General features: G+C 40.3%; 1 protein-coding gene across 1 annotated transcript in view; it reads left to right on the top strand.

Annotated features, from left to right (window-relative positions):
• The first annotated feature begins 1,784 nt into the window (after positions 1-1,784).
• Positions 1,785-24,608, top strand: part of LOC111266029 (uncharacterized) — a 28,162-nt gene continuing 5,338 nt past the window's right edge. Inside the window, exons 1-5 of the mRNA XM_022843141.2 lie at positions 1,785-2,416; positions 7,469-7,701; positions 13,596-13,670; positions 20,940-21,855; positions 23,416-23,596. Of these exons, the coding sequence (XP_022698876.1) occupies positions 13,620-13,670; positions 20,940-21,855; positions 23,416-23,596 (1,148 nt within the window). The 5' untranslated portion in view covers positions 1,785-2,416; positions 7,469-7,701; positions 13,596-13,619. The remainder of the gene's footprint in view (positions 2,417-7,468; positions 7,702-13,595; positions 13,671-20,939; positions 21,856-23,415; positions 23,597-24,608) is intronic.

Genomic DNA, 24,608 nt, shown 5'->3' with positions numbered 1-24,608 from the left:
TATCCATGTATGTTTAGAACAATCTTGAATGCTAACACTCGTGCACTTTAAGGCTGCCGGCAGGGCCTTCAACTTTTCATTAGTCACTTTTGCGAAAGGTCCTTCAAAACACGTTCAAGTTCAAAATTTCTTTTTCAGAATTATTTGAAGAAACGGTTTACAATGTGTTTAGCAGTAGAACCTTCATAGGCTATAAAATTTATACGGCGAGCTGTCTACGCCGCTGGAGTCTCAAAATGAAACTCTTATTCGTAAGCTAAACAAATCCTCTGATTTTTCATGGCCCTTTTCAACTCGCCTGCTGAAAGTCTGAGTGACAAGACCCTGATGAACGGCTTTAGATTTCAAAAGGTGGAAGTGTAACTCAAAGACAAAATTGTCCCAAAATGGCGCGATCTCAAAACATGAGATTAATGTCTGTCAGGTTACAGGTGCAGAAAAGGCTCATAAAATGCTTTCAGCTTTTTAATAGATTCCAGAATATTGATCGGCAATGCATCGCCGCCTCTTGGTATTTCGGATTAAGCTTTGTATTGAACATTAATGAAAGAATATCGAGAAACAGTCACTCATAACCAGACGCATAAATGACTTGATATATATTTGGCAGATAGCAAGACATTCTTCTTGATAGCTCAGAGTAAATGTCTTATTTGCTTCTGCACATAATTCTAATAATATGATGTCGCGTCCTTCAGCTTGACAGAGTAGCGACCAACATAATAGTCACTGAGAATTGCAATTTAAGGGTAGTAGTGTAGATAGTGTCGGTCTTCTTTCATCTTCTTACTTAAGAACGCACTTTAGTGCGTTGTCTCTGAAATCAGCAATTTCATTGATTTCAAGTTTTCCACAACGTCATTGCGCCGACCTCCACTAGGGGTATACCGTGTTTTGACCCGGACACGTTATACTAATTGCCACAACGTTAACTTAAAAGTGTAGTTCCTATACCCTGTTAAACTTAGCGAATAACAGTCCTATAATAGTCGATTTTTTTCTAACAGATATAACAGCACATGATAATATATGGCCACTTACGTGTAACGTTACATGGAAGGTAGCTTACATTTACTGAATGGATGCCATAACGTGCGGTGCAACGAACGATATCTTCTGCCGTGACGTAGGTTTTTTTTTCTTGTTTAGGATTCCTATCGCTTACGCAGTAAGATTGAACTTTTGATTGTGACGAAAATAACCTTATAATGTAATGTCTGCGTTGGCGAAAAAAAGTCATTTTGTGTTCGCTAAATGTATGGTGTTTGCGTTATATATTTCTCGTCAATATTAGATATCTTAATTCTAATTTATTACTTCGAATCAGCTACAGTGATGGTCTTAGTACTGAATTGTCGGGGCTGAAGATAACCATGGTATGTCCATACCATTGCTAGAATATTTATAGGATAATAATCAAGTAGATAACTTATTGTAAGAGAAAGAAAGGTAGATATTTTACTGGCTGAAGAAGATGGTACTTGATCCATCGAAACTGGGCTCGCAGCTGGCCGTCATAATTATCGATTTTAATTTAATCCGTCATATCTTCGAGGGACATTATGTTGCTATGAAGACTAACTTGGTTAATTTTTCAGATATTTGTTTCTGTACATCATCTGTTCTGTAGAAAGATCAGCTGCCTTGAGCGGCGCACTTCTAACAGATCTGAAGTGCTTGTTGCGTTAGTTTAGTTATTTAGTGAATCGAGTTTTTTAATGTCGTGTATTAAAGCTAAGATAAGGAGGGAGATAATCGACATGTTACCTATTCCATAATCGTAAGCAGCTCTTCGTGTGTATAGTAATAGTTACGGTGACGCTTCTTGACCAAACTAGCTGCAAAAAGTAAGACGGTATGGATATTAGATATTTAACAAATCACCAATTTGCTAGTTATCATGTGCTGGGTCCTTCGCTTGCTCTCTGAGGACCTCGGTAGCGTTCTAGTAATTCTGATTATTTTTGGATAGTAATATGCAATATCTGTAATTCGGTTAGAATGTTCCGTTCAATAAGAGGCTGGAAATCGGAGGAGATCTTCCACTTTGTATAACAATTGACAGGTAATAGGAGTAGGAGTCCCTCGTTTGGCTGTCTGCGTTTATTTTTTGTGTACGTTTAAAAATAGCCCATCTGTTAAGTGCGTCGGGGTTGGTAACTGCCGCCAGTATACGATGAAAAGAAATGGTTGACAATTATTGAAAGCCTTCGCGAGGCTGATGACGAACAGCGGCGGACTTTTAGCAGAGGCTATTTGATACATCAGAGAATAGGTAAACCTTAGCGCTGAAGTGTATGTGGTAAAGAAGCTGTTAACACTATTAGAGTATTCTATCCTCTTATAGTGTCAACAAAACGGGTCTAATACTGCTCTATGCAAACTGAGTCATCGAAATGCAGAAAGTTAAATGCAGGTAAGAAGGAAGTGAATTTTACTCTATTATAATAAAGTATTTTCTAGCTAATAATCTCTAAAAAAATATCTATAAATTAGATAATATTATATAGAAAAAAAAAAAAAACATATATTTACTATAATCCGCGATAATTGGTAATCCAATTACCAAGCCAGTGAGAAGCTTTAACGAGATTGGTGCTCGAATATAAGACGCCGCTGTTACCGGTATTCTGTTATGTGCTTCCAATAAAGAAAACCGACTATCAGAGCTCAAATTATCCGGGATGATGCTAAAGTAATGTCTAGCAGGCGTTATTGGATTTGTGTTGATTACTTTTACATCTCGTTATTCTCGAACAGAGATTCAGTTGGCGTGTGCTTACGTGCGCTGATCCCACTAGGCAGCTCTTTTTTAGACATTGCAATAATTACTTTTGTATTTTTCGTTGATAACAAAGATAGCAGATATGCCCTTGGTGTTTTATCGTCGGTTTAAGATAGTCGATATCCGGTCACCACAGTAATAGTAACTTCGCGATAATTGATAATAAAAAAAAAAATGCAACCATGAGAAGTATAAGGTATAACTTAAAAATTTATGTTTGTGAATACCATTAATACCCGAAGATAAAAAATGTTCTACAGCTACAATATTATTATATTATCTTCAACGTTGTAAAAAGTAAATTAACGTTGGTGTTCTCAACATCTTGATAATGCAGCATTTAGTATACGATACGAGTCATAGACGTTAAGTAGAAACGTTTGTTTCCACCCAAGAAAATCGGTATACTCAGTGGAAAAGGTCTAGGGTTGAATCCGTAAGTTGGAAGAATCTCAATCTATACTTTATAGGCAACTGATTCTGAAATCCTAGCAGAATTCAGACAAATAGTAAAAATACCCCGACTGTTAATGGGCCCAGTAATGTTGAGTTTTCGAAAAAGATAAGGTATATAGGATTTTCTTGGCCTTACAATTTCTTCGTTGGAAATGAATTACTGGGCATTTGTATATATGGCTTCCTAACAGTCCTCTGTAGAAGCTTGCAGGACTATACTAACAGTCTCTGATTGTTAATTCGAGCCAGTCTTTCTTTTTTAAGTGAGGTTACTTTGGTAGTACAGAAGACAGCAGATATCTGTGTTTTCTGATGACATTTGATAGTTCAAGCGCAACAAAACGTTAGGGATCAAAGTTTCAGACTTGCTCGGCAAACTTTTGGAGCCTGTAATCATCTAATGTTTTCCGATGTGCTTCTCTTTTAAGACTATCAGGCTGGCACATTTAGCTGAAGTAAGCACAAAGTGAACGTTTCTAACCTTTAGATGAAAAATAAATTTACCCTATTGAAATTGTTGCTCTAGCTCTCTATGGCCTTGTTATTAAACAAAAAGCGGGTTTTTTGGCTAGCCGAAAAGAATCAACGTGCGCAATTCGTTCGTAGAATTATTTTCTAAATTCTTATTTCGGACAGTTGACCTATACAGTAACGCGTATGCCTTAAGCGATATGAGGCGTACCTTCCTGTTCCTAATATCAACCGTATTGACTTCGTGCTACGTATGAACTATGTTTTGTAACATAAGCACTTTCGAGTATTTATGTTGTTAGCTCTCCTTCTGTATTATCACAAACAAACATGATACTGAACAGATGTCTGTATAATAAATGACACTAGTCAAAAAGGAGCTTTACAAGTCAGGTCAGTCTACATTCATACGGAAAAACTTATGCCAGTGAATAAGTGTTAGGAGACAAGTTCAATCACGTTAGCAACAATGGTAAACGAGCTAACGACAGGGCTTCAGTTTAGCGTGAGAAGTTCAATCGAGACGAAGCAAGATCTGCGCCTTTTTTTTTTTTTGGCGAATAATCCGCCATTACAGCTTACAGCAAACACCCAAATGATGTCGATACCGAGAATTGGTTGGTGTAGAGGTTTAAGGTGACCGGATCGGAAACAGAAAGCCCCTTCAGCTTTCCTTGACCAATGAAGCGAGATTTTCCTCAACAGCTGAAACTCTAAGAGCCAACCTGTTTTCCGGATAACTGCTTTAGTCTAACGTTGTGGAGATTCTTTGGTTCCTGATGCGATAGGAAGAATGTTTTACCAACTCACGCAGTAGCCTCCATGAGGCTTATCCGCCACTTTATACATATGCCCCTTTTGATTTGGTATCGGTTTTACTCTGGGACAAGACATAAAAATATGCCTGCATTTGGCATCTTTCAATACGGCTCAGATCTTTTTTTCGATTCACCTTGGGCTATTCGTTACAAAAGCATTTTCTGGCAACTAAAGCTTGAATACCCACGAATTTCTAGACATTAAATTATTAGCTATTAATTTGGCATGAGCTTTTCTACTACGATACAGAAAATGTCACGAAGTCGATTAAAGACGTATATGTGTTGCTTGTTAAATAAGATCTGGTTAATTTTAGTTTGATATTGGCGATCGATGATGATATTATGATATAGGTACAGGTACATCAAAGTTCATAGATGGATTTTCGCTATAAGGGTCGCCGCTCATATAGGTGCCAGCTAGTGTAGGTACCTCTGACCTAGCGTAGCGTTAACAAAACTCTTAGCAGTAATACGTCTTCCTGTCTTCGTGATAGCGTTGAAAACTGCTCTTGCCTTTCTATTTTAAATGAGCGAAGAATATCATCGAAAAAAATTCACTTATATAGACACTCAAGTGCTTCAAAGGAAAAGGCCATGCCTTTAGTGTGCCTCCTTATTGCGTGATCACTCCTTAAAGAGGCTCTATGGTACCTATGGAACATGGGCGAACCTTTTTCAAGCTGGTAGTGGGCGTATTTAAAAGCAACAGACTCAGTTCTCATTTCAGAAGAGAACAAATAATCTGTTTGATGCTTCTACGGCGAAATTGCGGTCATGACGATGTGCGACGTGCGAAGCTTTACAGCATTGGAAAACGTATCTAGAACTTGATCTAAGTTTTGGAAGAGTGTTTGTATTGTTTCTTAGCAATGACGTAGCTATGGCCTATAAAAGAGAAGAGCATATTAGAATCCCTGTGGATGGTTTAGGAAACTTTCCATTTCACAACGAGTTTGTCGATTCCACGACAGTGAGCTCATATTTTCTTCAAGACATAGACTTGTACATCGCAGTACCGGACTGAAAAAATCGGTGTCCTCAAAATCCTGAACTAGCTTTGTTAAAGATGATAGATTTCTCGAGACTTTATTTTCAACAATCGTTCAATTTCACTCTATTTCATGTACAAGTAACGCTGACATAGATGATGCTTCTAGAGATTAAACAATAAATTCTTATACGGCGTTTAGCGCTGCTCAAAGATTTTGGCTGCCGAACTTAAATCAAGCCAGCTACTTGGTTGATAATAGCTTCGCTGAGCAGTGCTAAAACGCATCGATGATCCACCTGCATCCCATGTCACATCTGAGAGACTTGTCGATTTTAGCTCAATATTTCCCGTTGCTTCTACTAGAGAGGATTACGATTTCCCCAAATACCAATCCTTTTTACCACTCAATATATCTTGGTTCTGTTTTACTTGAAATACAGTCTCGCAGAACTCACGCTCCCATATCGCGCACAGCGTTCTGAATATGTAGTGTTAGTCGGATGTTTCATTTCTGGCTGGCCGCATACCAATCGATCGCTCTGAGGGCGGTCGACAAAGGGCGCGATCGATACTTCCGCTAAAACCGTGATAAATGATCAGCCAATTTTATACGCGACAAAGCGTGGATGGCAGTGAACCGTTAGGTTAACGGAGAGAAAAACGTCTCGTAAGTGAAATGCATATTTTAAGGTCTCATAAAGAAGAAACTGTATGGTTTTTCGGCAGAGCGAAAATGTTGCTGAGTTCGCAGGCGAACCGCTAGAGGTAGATTGGCCAGACGAAGCGTCTGGCCACGTCAAATGCCAGCCCTGAGGAGAGAACGGAAACATTCATTTTTGCCATTATAAACACAATCTCATTAGAAAACTGACATAGATATTTTTTGCATAAATAAAAATTGTACGAAAGTTTGCCCTATGCAGTTTCTTTGAAGTGGATTAAATAAAAAATTCAGTTATTTTTAATGAAATACCTGTAAATAAGGCTGTGCACCTATCAAAAGGTTTTGCTGAACATTAGATAGGTCGAAGTCACTTATAGCGCTGGAGCACGTGGAAAGGCAATCAGTGATCATGAGAGGTGACTATATGTATCTGTTAGCCCAATTCTCCATAACTAACAATAATAAAGAGGCATTTTTGGTTAAGTTTAAGCACTATTAAGCATACTTTAGGGATGCTTAATGGTGCCCGAGCGGCAGTAATTGAAACAAGTTGTATTGTAATAACAAAAATTGTTATAGAAAATTAAGTTCAATTGTAATCTGCATACATACTGATGATTTAGCGGAAAGTTATCATGCTCGTGCATATATTTCTGTAGCATTAATATGCCACCATGTGGCCGGATGCGGTTCACTCATAACCCATCATCTAAAGTTGTCGTTAATGGTGTATTGCTCCCAGAAGACACTTTTAATATGTTCTAATGCGTAGCGGTTGATTTTTAGTGTCTATTCCCCTTCAAAGAAAAACTTACCCGTATAAGCTTGCGAAGTTTTTTTCAGTTCAATCTCGAGCCGCTTTGAGTACTAAACACTAAAAGTGCCACCTCCGTTACACTTTCTTGAAGTTGTGATACTTACATTAACATTTTTCTACCCTACTCAATTTCTTAACGTAGTTGTTTCACACTAATTAATAAGATTACGTAATATATTTATTCATTTAACGTATACGACTTAACCTGGACTATTTGACTCGATTGCCTCGATTCGCTGTTTTTGAACAAGACGTTTTGCTCACTATACAAATACCGAAGTCCATTGTCTTATAGAAAAAAGCTAACGGTGGGCTGAAGACTAGAGAAATGCAATGTTGGTGACTACTAGGTATTATATCTGCAGTATGAAACGTACCAATACCCGTGGCAAATTTAATTGTACTAAAAAAAAACAGCTTACATATAAACTAGCTAAAGTTTAGGCTTTATTTTCATACGAAGCCGCTTTCGCTTATGGATGAAACATAATCTTGCTTCAACGTCCTCTCAAGCTTAGTTGGCACAAGAAGACCCGAATATCAGCATTTTGGTGACATAGAATATTGGCCCTCAGTTCCTCGATCACTGCAGGTTTACTAGCGTAAACCCTATCTCTCACCTATCCCGAGAAGAAGTAATCCAGGGCATCGCGCCACAGAAACGCGTCGACCACGAAAGTTTGATCAGCCAGTGAAGTGAGTATTCTTTTACAAACTCTATAGTTTGTTGAAGGCAATTATTGAATCACCTTCACTTTGTATCACACTATGATAGCTAAGATCTAAGCAAAAGATTTACTACAAACTTATTTTACGAAGTGATAATTCCTGCGGACGACGCCCAATAGAGGTGGTCGGCTTTTTTTGAGAACGGCCTCGATATTCTCATTGCGTCGAGCGATTCAGAACATCTTAGTCATGAATTAGTCTGCGGGAATTTTTTATAAACTGCCTCAAACTGCCGTCGGCTTCAAAGGGCACACCCCTCAGCCTAAACCACTCACGAAATTTCCGTAGGACTTCGGTACATAATTAGTTGTTGTCACAGGACTTTTATACGAATTTAATTTGCACTGCTACCGTAACCTTCCCCATTATCAGAAGAGGGCAGTCTTTAAGAGTTCGTTTACCACTATTATTTAGGCTTTATTCGCCCATCATAGAGGCCCTACGCTTTAAATAGATTGTCTAACGACATGGAAACCCCTCGTACCACTAACAGCTATGGCTTGCAACTACTACGCTTTTACCCACAATGACAAAAACCGGAGACATCTTGATTTAACAATGTGTACGTGAGCACCCACAAGGTTATTGCATAAGAAAAATTACCTATAAATCATATGTCATTATCACTGCAAAGATCGTCATGGCGTAGGCGTACGTTCCTTTATAAAATAGCCTTAGCTTTGTTTTTAATGTATTTGAAGAAATAATCGTGAAAATATGTGTAACATCTTAAAAAAAGGAACTATACATGTTTTCTGTTACAGTGTGTTTCACATAAAGCATAATTAAGGTCCGCATGCTACACGCATTATAGTAAAACACTTCTCACTAATATACGCTGGCTCATAGGAGATCTCTGAGAACTAGCTTCTGTTTAATATTCACTACACGAGCGAACACCCTTAATGATCCTTCCCTATTATACATATTTCACTATTTTGTTCATCTAATATATTCAAAACCATATGAGCCACTGAACTGTACCAAATTGTCTAACATAAAAGTTTAAGTATTCGGATGTCCCAAAAGTGCATCTGGGTTGAATGACAAACTTCTTTGAAACAATGTTAGTGTTACAAGCTGCAAAAAACCTAGCCCAAGCTTTGCTGCCATATGCGCCATACAGACGGTGACTTCTACCTGGGTCGGGGTTATGAATCTTTGTTCTTAAACAATTATCAGCGTGTTGCAGTGTGGCAGCAAGACATTTAGATAGGTGCCGAGGTGCTGCGCCAGAGACAAAAGGGCTAATCCAAGTTAGCAGTTTAAAATCATTCGAGAGGTTCACCTTAAACAGTAGGTACAGAGGTCCCATGAGACCTTCATAAATGTTCCCTCTGAGAGCGTTGCTCAACCTCTTTTCTTTGTACTTTTCGTTGGACTACATGGGCCTACCTCAGTGGCGCTTAAGCGCAGAGATGCCTTACCTCTGTCGCATCTTAACTTTTTCAACAGTAATCTAAGCAGGCGAATTTCCAACCCGACACGGCTAAGCAAGAAGAACTGCTACAGCCTGCCCTGGCTGCAAGGTAATTCTGCTTGATTTCGGTGTCGAGTTGTCTACCGTAAGAGTTCTCCACCGATCAGTAGATTTTGGCTCTAGACAGTGCTACGAGTACGTTATGTGGTCCACTCAGAGATGGCTGCTTGGCTGGATAACAATTGAAGTATGCAAGGACACTCCATGGTCTTAGATAATTTTTCCTTCGTTCGGTTCGGTTCGAAACGCCATATGAACACAAAAAAAAAAGTATGAGAACTCTGAACTCTGAAAAAAAACTATGAAAGCTGGGGTCTGATTGGAGTTGTATGTAGATTAAAAAAAAACGCCAAAAAAAACAACGTTGAAATCAGCGTCAACCTGCTTGTTGGAGAAACCTGTGCAGAACTGGGCACGCACGTATGAATGTCTGCCAGATAGACGGAAGAGCCCAGTGCAAACACATCCAACGTACCAGCTATAAGTTAAACGTTCGCCCTTACGTGAGCTATCGGGACAGGTGGCAAGCTGTATACACATAATCTCGTATAAAATTTTAAGTAAGATAGTACACTAAGTTCGACGTCATTCCATAAAAGAGTTTTCCCTCCCCTTTCCTGATCTCAGCTATTGTTGCCTATTGATTCCTGTTATTATTGTTTCAGTAGTAGCACTATAAGTACGTTGGTGAGTTCTTGGTAAACGATTGGTACCATATATTCGGAACAACGTTCAGCGCTTTTTTGGACGTGTGCTTGTTCATGTAAACTACATATATCCTATCACGCTTATGACAGATATATTCTCTGTGTAGGCCGGCTATTATGCAAAGATAAGCTTCGCAGTCACGCATAATTTACTAGTTTTTTTAACCGGTAAACCCTTCAATACTTTTGATGCTGTTGGCTAACTCGCTTAGGAAATCAATGGGGTCGGACCGTTCTGCGCAGCTACAATAGAAATTTGGCTATAACGTTGGCATAATGTCGTATTAGTTCGCTTGATGCGACAACATGACAGCTAAAGGTTGGTTCGGTTTTTCCCAGCCAAGATTAGGAAATCACCTAGTTTGAAGTAATCAGACAACAATGCCTTTGATGCTTTTGTCGCAATGTTCAAATTGTTCCTGTCTTTCTGTTGCTATCTTTGGCAGAATGTTTGCGCTTTATCGACTGATAGCAATAGTAATAAGAGCTTCTCGAACTTTCTAATGGAATATAATGTCTTACGACTCTGCTGTCGCATACCTCCAGTTCTACATGTCCTTCGCTCATTCCCTTGGGTGATTCCCAGCACAGCGAATACTCGATCCGAGGACGCTAGCCAATCAACACTAATCCTGCTGAACGTAGCATCATGGCCGTTCGATAGTTCGCTTCGACAGTTTCTCATTGGTAATCCCTTCTTTTCATTCGTCATCTAATCCCATATTTTTCAGATCTGACTTTCCTAATTTTTGTACCAAGGCAGCCTGTCCTGGAAAGAGTGCCGGTTGAAGATTCTTAACGAAACATACTCACCCAAGGGCAAACGGCTCCTACATTTCAACTGATATCGAAAAGCTCCATCAGAGCCTGTACATGTCATTTCATGCTACGTATTTTCATTTAGTAGCAATCCGCAGGTTTTGACGAAAGCATATCCTTTACATACAGGAATTAAAGATGATAAATAGTGATAATAATAATAAGAGGAAGCTGTAGTTAATTATTTGTTTATTAGGCACGTGCATAGAATGAACAATTGCCTGAGTAGTTGTGCTGGCTTGTTAACGCCGCCCTGAATGCCTATTCTGAGGTAGCGCTCCCTTTAAAACGGTGAACAGTAAATTAATTGTGCAACAATTCAACGGTGCCTTAGTGCATCGCCTTCTCCACCAGTTCCGCTCAGAACCTTCTTCTATAGGAGCCTACAGGAAACCTCATTCCAAATGCATGTTGACGTGATCGATATGTACATTACAAAGCCGTTCGTCATTGATTTGTGATTTTCTTGATCGCTTCGCAGACTTTCATGACAATCCTTCATAAAAGATTCGTTCTTTACATGTGATAGCCCGACGTCGGGCCGTCAAGAACAATTGACCAGCTGATAATCACCAACCTCTATTCCTAAGAGAAACAGGGGTCGGCCTTTCAGTCTCCAACAGACCCTTAAGCTCAATGCAGCTGATGGCCTCGCACGGTGAGTTTGAGGAGAATGTCCGTAGTTTCTATTCCATGGCTACAGAGTCCACCAAACGCTGTCCACCAAACGAGCGTAGAGAACTGAATTGCAGTAGATTCTTTTAAAGGTCAGTTTGTTGGAACTGCGCGTTTTGCAAAGATTTCTTATAGCTCTGCGATTACTACTGATTTCTAGTAAGGTCTGTCACCGATCGTTTAGCATCTGCGTCTAGTTTATGTATAGATATTTATCAATCCGTGCATCCGATTGGAAATGATAGAAAAGCTAGTTTTTTTTTTTAGGGTTTTTCTTTTCTATCTCGTAGCAGAATAGATACCAAATTGTTAAATGTTTTTTTAGCTGTAATTATATTCACCCCGTCTCCTCGGATGGATTATCAGGTACGGTACTAGATATTAGCACGTCAAATTTGTATGATCAAGAGAGGCACAAAAGGCATGTCACATTCTATCTAACGCTCATAATAATGGAGCTCCTTAGGGCTCAATGCAGTGTATCGAAACTCCAGAACGATATAACTGACGGCAAGGATCGGGCAGTTTTCGTCTTTAGTAAAACAGCAACAGTGCACAAGTGATGTAATCCATTGCTGATTTATGAGTCAGGTCATACTTTCAAAGCATGGGACGCACTAGATTAGCTGGGAGCATAAAAATACATCTACGCCTTCAGATAGAACTCTGTCCTGGTATTTATCATTACTGGTCTCGATGCAGGATTTTTACGAATGGAGAGATTTTGTGGGGTCGATTTGTATGCTGAAAAAGACCTGGCAGTGTTGCTTTTAACAAGGCTCCCCCGCTGTACAGTTTTAAAGTCCCGGAAGCGGATAGTAAACTGAGATTTCAGCAAAAGAATAGAAAGTTCAACAGCAAGTACGGGCAAAGCTTCTTTTCTTTTACCACCCAAAACGTGGCCCCGTAAATGGTTTATAATTTTTACCCAGTGCGTTCTTCCAGCAACGCCATTTGTGCACCGTTTCACGTTACTGGGAACTGGGAAGGAAACATCGAGGAACGGTGAAAGGCTTAGGAATAAGCATAGGACTACGAGAAAATAGGAGAGAATTATCTGTGACAATAATTAGGTAAATTTCTAGACCGCTTGTTAGAGTACGAGTGAGTGTGATGCAAAATGGTACGGTTGAACGTACCTCGATCTCACTGTAGCAGTTGTAAGGGCACATGGACACGATGTATTTGGAAAAAATGCCTCTCACTAGAGTATTCAGTTCTCTGTTTTTACGTATTTTTTTTTTGTTTCATTAAAGTGGCACAAAAGTTATCATATATTTATATTGTCGGCCATTTGATTCGCACGAATTAAAATGCCTATCTACAAGTTAGGAGCGTTGTCGATAACTACCACCAAAAATGATAAGTTGCGGCGCTATTTGCATTTGGAGGTGACAGTTCGATAGCAAACTCTATTGAATGACTTTTCGATCGAATTTTCCACCGAATGTCCTGTAAAAAAGATCCCGGCACGAGAGCTTCTGAAAAAGACGATTAAAGCCAGAGATGGAGGCTTTTACTCAATAGTTATTTAGCGGAACAAGACACAGCGCGCATTGTCTTCAAATTGCAAAAAAACTTTCTGATTAGAGTAGCTATAATATAATCACATTAAAAGATAAAAGAAATATCTAAAGAACGCATTTATACTTTGAGGAAAATGTTTACATTATAGAATTTGACAAAGGTTATAAAGAGGTGAAAATGTTTTTATGAGACAAACGCATACAGTGCGAATGCTGTATGCAATGATAGTAATCAGATATAACAAACCACAGATTCTATCTATTTTATATCTTAAATAATACGTTTATATTGTAGAATTCGCAGTTTTCCACAAGGTTCTATAGGGCGAAACGACTGTATTCATGAACATGAAAACAATTTTTTTTTGTCAAATAAAAAAACGTGCGTTTTTGAGGGCAGTTCTTTGCCAAACAGGCCGAATGCTTGAGACTAGGTGACACTTTCACTTAGAAGGCATAGACGCGTGTTACCGCTGCTGTTTCATTAACTAGAGTTTTTCTCGTCGTAGCTGTGTTTTTTTATACCAACCATAGATTTCTCATGAATGCCAAACAAGCACAAGCGGAAGGCTGGAAAATTGCTGAGGAATAGATCCTGCTAGTTGAAACGGCGTGTGCATGTCATTATAATATAACCTGTTTACTTTTTTGCAGTCGTGTACCCGATGCTCGACTGGAATGGCTGGCAGCGTGGCGGGATGGCCGAAGAGCTGGGTAGATCCCGATCAGGTAGGAGCATACATACATCATTTAAGTACAACAATATTTGTATTTTTATTCCGTCAAAGCGAATCATTTCAGACTCTCAAAGCCAACAAGCACTTCGCAGTGAACAACGTTGCATCGCTATATTTAGCGCGTATTATGAATAGGGATGTAATAATAACGTAAGTAGCCGCACGATAACTTGATGGTAAGAATTAAAGTAACTTGGAAACATCACAAGTCGCAGTTAGGAATCAGAGCCGAGCCCTCGTACCGGTAAGTTCTACTAACCCAGTACCGCGTATACGAAGGGCGATATCACAAATAAGAGCAGGTAAACATAAAAAAGTCACTGATATGAACGATCATAGCTCGTGTCACAGTAGTCCTAAATCGATATGTCGGGCATGATGTTTCGAATGGCTTTCACGTTTTCCGACTAGAATCTGAAAATGATGACAGCAACGTAACGTTTGGGGCTTATTACCTTCTCGGCGTGAACCCTTAAAATAGAATATTATGTTAAGTTTTCGAGAAGGTTAAACACTAGAATAATGAAGCTCGTCGGGATTCCACAGCACCGAAGGCCGAAAAGTTCGTAAATATTTCTTTGGCTATTTGCGGCTATAAGCTGATGGAGTGTCATCGAAGTTTCAGGGCAATGATACAGGTTAGTGCGAAAAATCAATCCTGGGAGGTTAGATTTCCGTATTTTATAAATCGAATATAGCGAGGATTGGTAGAAACATTGGATAAGAAAACGCTGGATGGGAATAGCCGTTCCGCTACAGAAAAACGGAAATTAGGGGGCTGATGCCCATAGAGACGATGAATACATTTCATGGTTCCAAATGGAGGCACGAGTTTCTGTGATTACGGAGATCTCTGAGCAGCACAAAGAACGAATAATGCGTTTATTGTTCATTTGATATCGAAGTATGGAATTGTAATGATAACTCTGAAGGTAAAAGCAAAAATCAGATCTCTGGAGCTCTCAGTCTAGGACAGATGAAAGCTCATGCCGTCTGTTTCAGAAGTAATTCGCGTTTATATTGCTAGCAAAGGACCGCCCGAAACTCAGCGCGCCATAGCCGAAATCTGACGCGATCAGTTCATGTTTCCGTTTGAAGCTCCAAGGCGTGGTCATCCCAGTCTTATTGCACTAATAATAACGTTAGAAGGATACTACCATCGTCAAGACACTAACTTAATAACTGAACGTTGATTTCTATTACTAATATATACTTTTACCTTTAAAGTAACACTCAGCTTATATTCGTACATAGTCAAATATTTATAGTAGGTATTTGTCAACTTCGCAGTTGACAACAACTTGTCAACTTTGTAACTTAAAGGTTATGCAAGCTTTTCGAAACGCTAGATAGCGCGACATCATAATTCAACTCAAGAGAAGTATCAATTTGGACCATTAATACTGCCCAATAGAATACATCAGAAAAAAAAGAAAACACTCATCAACAACGTAATGCCAAATAGGTTTACACCTCTTACAATCATCGTATGCTATAGTTCGAATGCTCCTTACCATTTGATACGAGTAGGCGAATACAATGTATATACAGATGACAGTTTTACATATATATATATATATATATATATATATTAAACCAAATGCCGTAGAGTATTCCCGGGTGGAGTGGAAATGCAAAATAGGATCGACATAAAGGACTACAAATTCAAAACAAGTAATTATCTACTGTACTTTAATAAGACTGCCCGTATATGGCAGACAATCAATAATTTCTGGCAGCATCAACTTATAAAAAATACCCTGCAATTTTTCCTACAGGCTTAATGCTGGTTTCTTCGCGTTAATTTCTAAGCTTTCACTATGTCTCACCCCGACTGAGTTACGCTTGCCCCTTGATATTACTGCTTGCACCACGTCTTGCCAGACAATCGCTGGGCCCGGCGTTTGTCGAGGCCCATATATTGTATTGCACGTCAGTGCTGAGCCTCTTTCCCTAGTCGCTCAAGATCAAATCGCATTACCGAAACGCATATCGAGTTTTATTGAGTATTATAGTAGGGATATGGAGATTGGTCTTTATGCATGCGCAAGTACATTACAATTATATTTGTATGGAAAAGAGATATAGGAGCTGCAGTATAGAGGTACGCGACATGCACAACGAACGCCGTTTGCGGAGCTTATAGGTTTCTTATATACATAGAAGGCATATCAGCATAGATAAAATGCCGAAAGATAGCACACGTGGTCTACGATCGGGGCTGGTAATAGCCAAAAGTAAAACTAACATTTAGCTAAGCACTCAATAATAGACAAATTTAACTTCTTATGCTTGTGCTTGATATGTATAAATGGCTACGTTTAAGACCTGCTCAAAAATCTATCATAGAGCTGTAAATCGATGGCAAAGTTAGATCTTAGCAGCTATTTAAGTAGACTAACGGCAAATGCAGATGTGCTTAATGTTTTTGAGATGCGGAACAATCCATTAGATCGCAAGCATTTTGTCCGGCTTACATACCAGTATGTTGGACAAGGCCGTTACGCAGCCGCTAGAATATATCGAGAGACTGACAATATGTCGGGTAGCGCCTAAAGCTTTTATTTCTAGACGGGATCCGAACAAGTCGCTATTGATTATTTATAACCCTAGTCGTTACACTCGACTATTATTACTAGCGGCTGCACCCCTATAGCATTAGATGTTTCGCTTGCAGTGGTATCCTGCCCAACTCCTGACAACTGACGGACTGATATCTCCACGATCCGAATCTAACCGTTTTGTACGGTATACGCTTGCTTGCTTGCTTGCTCCGTATGGGATTCGTCTAATCTCCCTTTTCCGTAAAGCCTCCTTTTGTTGACATTAGCTTTTCGGCGGCCAAAGCCTTCGTTCAGGATCTGGATTTAGTGTCGACAACCACGTAGATTACAATCTGACGTCGCTAACGATTCTATTGGTTGTAACGAAAGTAGCTTACCTTTGTCAGCGCGGTGGGCGCCACTGACCGGTCTTTGTAAGATGTTTGGCCGATGGCTTCTACATCCTCCTTCCTTCACACCGATAAGAGATCAAGCGGTCGGTTAGGCCTAGCAGTGCGTTTGGTTGCTTCTATAGGTTTTGTCGGGTATATGCTTAACTGCTACCAAATTATAAGACTGCCAATATATCAGCTGACGACAGCATTGGCGTTGAAATTTGCAGATTGTGTTAATGCTATATATATATATATATATATATATATATATATATATATATATATATATAAGCTCGACAGTAATTGTTGTATTGCTTGCTGTCGTCTCCTAAAACCGTACCTTACGCGTTCCAATGCTTTATGTATAATTCAACGAGGTTTGTCCTTTGCGGTCATGTACTCGTGTCGGAACGAACGTTGTAGACATTTCGGCGAGTACCAGGTTTGTACGTACAGACAGCCAGCGTGGGGAATACTCAAAGGCTTTGATGGTGCTTGATATAATTTGAAACAGTGCTGTCTACGTTAACGCTTTAGTGTAAAATCGATTGTTACTTAGATATTTTACTAATACTTTCCCGTTGCTAAGTTTGATTCCGCTGAAAGCGTGCTACGGCCTATAGACAGTCACTATAGATTTGTATGTACATGCTTTATCTGCTCACTATTTGCCCTATCTACTATTTCTATTCTATTTATATTCTATATAGGTTGATAAAAACAATTTAATATGTTGAAAAGTGTGAGTAACTTTTAAATTTCGCACCGTAAACAATCAAAATCACCATGATATTGGCTATATATATATATATATATATATATTATATATATATATAAGCTAATTAAGTGTCGTCGAAGAACAATAAATTTATAGGTAAAAATACCGTTTGAAAAAAAGAAAAATGACTGCAATTTTCTTATAATCAGAGTTCCTATAATCACGGGAGCTTCCGAATGACGAACCAAAGTCTGCACAATGCACTCCTTGTTGGCCAAATTCTCCGGATTTAATATACTCACACGCAGCGCTATATAATCTTACCTATTTAAAAGCACCACATTTTACGTCATACTCGGAACCGGATCAAGGTGTAAAAACTTACATTTACAGAACGCCCTTTAAATTCAAAAGACAAGTGCTAAGTGTACACTTCTGTGGAGATTTCGATAACTCCAATTTAGTCACCGCTTCATTCATCCTAATATATATAAAATAGAGAAGACTTTATTTGTTGCTACATGTGATGACTTGAAGTACAGAAAGCTTGTTACGTTTGTGTAGTTTATATGTTGTAGTGCACAATTCTGAGAACGGTAGGAACTGTGTTTTTGACAATCAAACAGCTCCCAAAAGCCCCAGGTTCTCCCTTGTCCAACACAAGACAATAGTTATCAACTATTTTATTTAACGTCTTTAACTATTTCGGTCGTATAAACAAGTCCCCAAAATAACCTCTTACCTCCTTGGGTACAAATTTGCATGGCATCAGTAATTACATATACGCAATATTTCAAGTGGTAGGAAACATTCGATCACAATTTTTTTCGAAAATCGTCGTAAAAAGCTTGATGACCCATCGAGCTTTATCACTGGTGTCTAATCTTTATGGAGTAGGCTTCACCAAGACTACGGTATTAGTCGTACTTAAGGTAGAGCTGCTATTAGGGACACACGAGTGCGGTTGAAGCCAGTGATATGTCTGTTTCTCTTTCACTTAGATAATGAAATTATAGATATTAGCATTTGTTTCCAGAATACGGAAATTATATAAATATAAGAATGTAAAAGCGAATTATATTTTACTGGACGACGCTCAGTAACCGATATGAATCATTGTAACGTTGGCTTGCCATCTGCTTGCCTTCAACCCCCAAAAAGCTTGAAGCTTATTTCTATATAGCCTACGCAGGCAAGCGAAATTTCCTAGACTGCACAAGTGACTCCTAGGCTGATTTAGATCCAAGGCATCATAGAATTCTCAATTTTTTTTAGATATAATGTAGCAAAGAACATCCTAGGAACAATATAATCATATTCAGGGGCTATTGACTGACCATTACAATAGGGCCCATGTAAAACCAAGCGTTATTGGACGACAAATTCTCTTCCCCCCCCCCCCCCCCATTGTAAAACTGTCGAATACTGTAGTTCCCAAAGTAAACTAAGACCTGCAGCAAACTTCCAAGCGAGTCTGCCTCGGTCTTTGTCGCAAGAAGAAATCCGTGGCATCGAAAATGTAACAGTACTGGAAAACTTCATCTGTCATCTATTGTGGATGCCGACACCTGGAACGCCGATACCTCGAGCTGAGAGGTAGTATCATTACAGATTCGCACCATCATATTATTTTGGGTAATTAGTTCTAGTTTGAGAAGCCTGTGCTACAAGCACGCAAAATGTTCTACACTTGATTCGTTTTCTTGCCAGTATGCTAACTGGTGTGCTTAAGTAGACCAGCCAGCACGCTTAAAGTGAAAATTGAAAAATATATTGAAAGATATCGATCGAAAGAGACTGGCAATGTGCCAGAGATATTCATAAACATGAATACTACAGGCCACTCCAAGATCGACGAACTCCAAGATCAACGGATCCGGTAGTTACTCGCAAAAGGGGGCAAAGGATCAACATGTACATGTAACCTGCAATTAACCGAAATCTTTAGGTACTCAAATATCCAAAGCCATTGCTAACACCCATGTGAAAAACCAGACATCCAATTATATCAACCGGCTTTGTTGAGATTTTTACCTCAAAGTTACCTAATGAACCACACGGGTCGAATGAAGGCAATTCGTCTAAAAGGTTATCACCGAACTCGAAGGCCACAAATTTAGGCTTATTAGCCAGGTCGTCCTGTACGCGTCAGAGCGATAGCAAACATTTTTCAGCGTTTATGGTGCATGCCGGCCAAAATAAGCTGCGTCTAAAAAATGTATGACGGTGCGTTAACAGAAGCAAATCTGCAGGTAGCAGAGAGCTAAAACCGGCTCAGGATTTCACTGCAGGGGTTGCGTGTCAGCAGCACACGCTGATTTATACCTTGTTACCTACCTTTAGCGACGCCTACTATGGCTTGACAAGTAGATCGCGCAAGCCGATAGAGTACATACTTTATATTTTGACGACAGATAATCTGGAGTAAAGTTTCGTTCTTATAGTCCGGTGAGATGAGTTGTGTATATATAGGATGCCTTAAGAATACGTCCTACTCTTCCTAGTGCCAGGCTATTCATTAATAAAGCCACCAGGCTAACAGGATTAACTAACTGTTGTGTGCGCACAAAGATATCTTCCCTAGCTGTGATTTTCTATGCGGAACGAATAGCAGGAAATTAATTATCCTATGCACCCTAGAGATAATCGAGCCCACGACATTGTAAAGATATGTGCACGCCGCTTTTTGTCAGCTTTACGAGTAGAATGTATTTCTTTATACATCAGTGGTGCCACCAAGGCCCAGCCGTGATAGACAGGATCGTGCGATAGCTGCGTGTGCGGTTCAGGACTTAGGGCTCAAACTCCTAATTAGGAAAATAGGTAACATGTGCAAATTCAATAACAATCGCCCATATATAGGGCAAACGACTTCATGGCACGTTCTTGCTGCGGCTTTACTTCGTTGGCATTCAGCAAAGAACCCCTCTATGTTGAGAACTTTAAAGACGTGGTCACATCAAGGAGTCACCGAAATGAACGCGCATATCCTCTGTTTTGCTTTTTTGTGAGAGGCAAAAGACCAATAACTTTGACCTCATACGCCATTAGAAGATGAAATACTGTAGCTCTCCTCAAGTACGATAGAGTTTCTCGTTAAATACCGCGTTCGCATCATGGATCACGTAATATATTCCAATGTTACTTAACCGCCCCGGTTTGTCCGTTTCCGATTTTCGCAATAAAGATATGTCTTGTTGTTCAGTGAAAAGGCATTGTGTGTGTTCGTAACAGAAACATAGCAGTCAAAAGTCTACGACCGCATTATAAAGTCAATAACAGCAATAGTAAGATTAGAAGGAGAAGCCTGTTCGTATTTGCCTAAAAAAAATTTGCTTGTTAAAGCTCTTGGCTATTTATGTTGTCTACGGGATTAGTAACTAGCTAAATAGATCAATCCTTATAAACTTGGAAAGCAATCAATAGTTCAGCTCAATTTCGATTCAGAACCCCACGCATTTCCAAGCGTGGTTTCCTCTGTTCATCATAGATTGCCTCAGATAAATAGTACATCACAGTGCCGCGAAAATGGCTTCTGTATATAGTATAGCGTTTCTTCTTGTATTGTTTATTTTCTTATTTGGCCTTTTTTTGTTTTCGATTAGGCTCAGGCAAACAACCTACAAGAGGAAGAACAGGACGATGGAACGGGCATCATCAGTCAACTGTTGGTTGGCGGAAAGCCCTTTAGTAGGATCCTGGCTGCCTTTCTGCGTTCGCCTCCTTCACGCTCACCACTAAGCACCCTCGCACACACGACTTCTTCAGTAGCATCAACTGTAGCGCTAACAGCAATAACGAATATCCCTCCTTCGACGGCAGCCGCGGCAGCATCGATCACCGCACGTCAGTTCCATCACCAGCTACAACAACGCCACGTATCAGCAGCCTCGCCTCTAGTGGAATCACTGCTTCACCAACAACAGCAACAATTACAGTATCATACAGCTCAGCACCAGGAGTTACTGCAGCAGTTAAACCCATTATACCTGTTAGATGATAGCAGTTTCCAACAACAAACCAGCTCAATATTTGTACAGCCTTTTTCGGCGGCAGGGGCCGCTGCGGCGGCACAAGCAGAATCGATCGCCTCTGTCGAACCATCTCCACTTCCACCAAGCAATTCAGCACGGCGCGTTGTAGAGTCCGCAGCAGATGTCGTTCAGAATACCGTGGATACAGTAACAACACAAATTGAGGGGCTACTACAGCCGACGGTGGTCACGGTGATAGGTAATAACAACACGAGCAACAATAGTCTCCACAGGGATCTCAGTTATGACGGCACTTCCGCTATTTTTTCAGCTACCAGCAGCACCGTCAGTAGCAGCAGTATCACTACGAGCAGTAGTTCCAGTTACTTTGCCCCGAGTCTTCACCGCGCAATTCTCAAGGTCGGCAGGACAGCTGCCGAAGCGGCGAGTGACGCAGCCGCCGATCACCATCAGCTCGCGTCGATATCGGGGGCCACAGTCCAAACAGGAGCCGCTCCCTTCTCTCTAAATAGCGCCTCCGCAACAGGTATGTATATATATAATAAGTATTATGGAATATGCATATGGAATTCTGTTCTATTTCGGTGTAATTGTGCCTGATATTAAACCATAAGTTGTCTTGTCTTTCTGCTCTAAATCGCAACGATACGAGCGCTTGACTTAGTTCAAAAGAGTACGTCTGTCGCGTGACAAAACCCAATGTACGCTTCGTTTTACAGTTTTAAACGCAATCCGATAGGGCTGAGATCGTACGTGTAGATTGGGAGCACTAAAATAGATGGGTGTTTTCGTCGAATTGCACTATATATTGATTACGGTTGGTTGAAATAGAACAAGAAGCAAACAACTAGCACGCGATGTAGATCTTCATTCTTTTATGCTCCCATTTTCTACGTAGCGACCACAAAGCCGGCTAGAGCGTACATCCTGACGGGGCTCTCCCTTTCTGGCCCTCCAACAGCAGGACGGATATTTCTCTAATATATGATAGACGCATAAACAAACGTGCCGAAATATTCATAGACAAAGATAAGCGTACGCTGGGGCATAGATGATTTAAAGTAGTCATAGGGTCAGAAAAGCGGCTTGCTTTCTCATTGCCTCTTATTCAGTTAGGATTCGAGTAACTAATCTGCTGTGATAGAAAGCCTAATCAGCTACAGAAACTGAGGTGTACACCAGGTCCACTGTGTGTGTATCGAATATCGAGGGTAGGACACACTTCTTTCTCTCGCAGTCGTTTCCGTAGCGGGCCTTTGTTTTGCTGTAGGTACTAGCGGCACCCATTAAATCAGTCGGTCGCTGGTAGAAAAGGAGCTAGGGCAAAACCGCCTGAGGGAACGGCACACAAAAGCAGATACACCCGGTTTCTCTAGTCTTGACATAACAGTGACTATTACTGTTTGTATAGTGGTGCCTGGCTACTCGCTGTGTCCCTATACTTTGTGACGTATGATGCTATCAAAAAGCAGAAAATGTTCCCGAGCCGTGGAAAACGTCGACAGACATAGACTGCCTTGCCACCGCCCCCGCAGCAGGGGCATTTCTGTTCGTCAGTTGGAAGAAAGATGCAAACGCGTATCGTCTACCGTTCCAGTTCTCAAGGGAGTTCCAGTGTCTTATTCAGCCCCAGTTCGTCTGCTTGGCCCACCTTAAAGTTATAGCCAAAGGCTAATCAGCACGATGGGCGACTTCAGAGCTAATTTTATAACAGCCTTTACTATAGTACTGCTTCGTTATTTTCGCTCTGCCCTGCTCCTAGAAGCTCCTTTACTGTAGTATTTTTGTCCAAAAACCAGGATCCTTGTACAACAGAGCCTCGACGTTAGCCGCTCGAGATGCAAAACTAATGAGAAGAAAGAAGGACGTCCGACGCAGGAAACGAGGATGTACGTACATATGGAGGAAATATGTGCTTCTCTGGGCCACTACGAAAAAGTGATGGGGATAGTGGCCTTGGGAGGGCCGAATTGGATGCTATAGAACCGAAGAATTCCTCCATTCTCCTCCAGTAATTCTGATGCCCCTACCCTTTAGCGGGACGTAGTGTAACCGAGTGAGAGATAATGTAATTTGTGATTTGCAGGAACTACGCCGGTCGGACCGTTATCCCCGCTCAACGCGACTCTTACCCACGACTACGTTGGAGGCCTGCTCGACGGCGGCAAGGGATCCGACTTGCTTAACGCGACGTTTTCAGCGCGCCCTACAGCTCACGTCGCCTACAACGACAACGCCAATAGCTGGTGGAGAAATTTTATTCCAAGGTAAGCAGCGACGCAGGTTGAAGCGACAACTCAACATATCGAGAATCCTGTCGATCTGCTTAATCGATGAATGAATGACTAGCTGCGTGACTGGGTTAGACTGAAAATTCGTGCTTAATGGTGTGAGTGATTCAGGCTACAGTTTTTCACACTGTCTTTGTTGCATCGCTATTGCTGACATCTTCGACACTCTTCAGCGATCGTCCAGGAACAGAAACTCATACCTGAGCACGTGACACACATCAACAAAGTGTTTTGTAGTTACTGTTTGGGAATATCATTTTAGTGTTTGAACAAATAAATGTATTTTCTCTTTTACTGGGATTTTCGGGCAGAATTGCATATATATATATATATATATATATATATATGCTATTTATATATCATGCCAATCACGCTGTGCTTAATACGGTACAGTAGCTTCTACGTAGAACGTGGACTTAAATTATTTTGATGTATGTTTTCAAATTTCCAAGCTAACGAACTTCGATGGCTAGTTTGAGTAGTGGGTGTCAGATGCACATTGTACGCGATGTTTAAAATTATGTAGCTGAAAAAACTTTGCAGCTTTTCTGTAGATATATAGTAGAATTCACTCTGTGTAGCAGCAATTCAGTAAAGGCGTATTTCTCGGTAGAATACCACATCACTTGCAAGTTCGTTGTTGTATTTCATTACATAATTTTAATAATTTTTGACGTTATTACATTATTTCAGTATGTTCATAGCAAGGGTTTGCTCCTTTTGTCCTTCAGCAGAAGGTTGAGTGACGAGGAAATTCGAAAAATGCTGATTTTATGATTGGAAGCTATGCAGATGCCTGTGTATGCTGTTTGTCAGCTGTCCTGAGCCTCCATGAGCAGACGTGAGTGCTAAAGAGGCACACGTCCAATACATTCCATGTTAATTTTGTGCCTTTTTTTACCAAGGTTAAATGCCTGCTAAAGGTGAGACGCAAAGGGTTGTTTAGCTGATAGCAGGCAAGCGTACGGGAAGTGCACAAGACACTTTC

This window comes from Varroa jacobsoni, unplaced genomic scaffold (assembly GCF_002532875.2).
Source record: "Varroa jacobsoni isolate VJ856 unplaced genomic scaffold, vjacob_1.0 scaffold_1045, whole genome shotgun sequence".
In the NCBI taxonomy this organism is placed as follows: Eukaryota; Metazoa; Arthropoda; class Arachnida; order Mesostigmata; family Varroidae; genus Varroa; species Varroa jacobsoni.
Note: the sequence above shows the minus strand (reverse complement) of the source record. Positions and strands in the feature narration are given on the sequence as shown.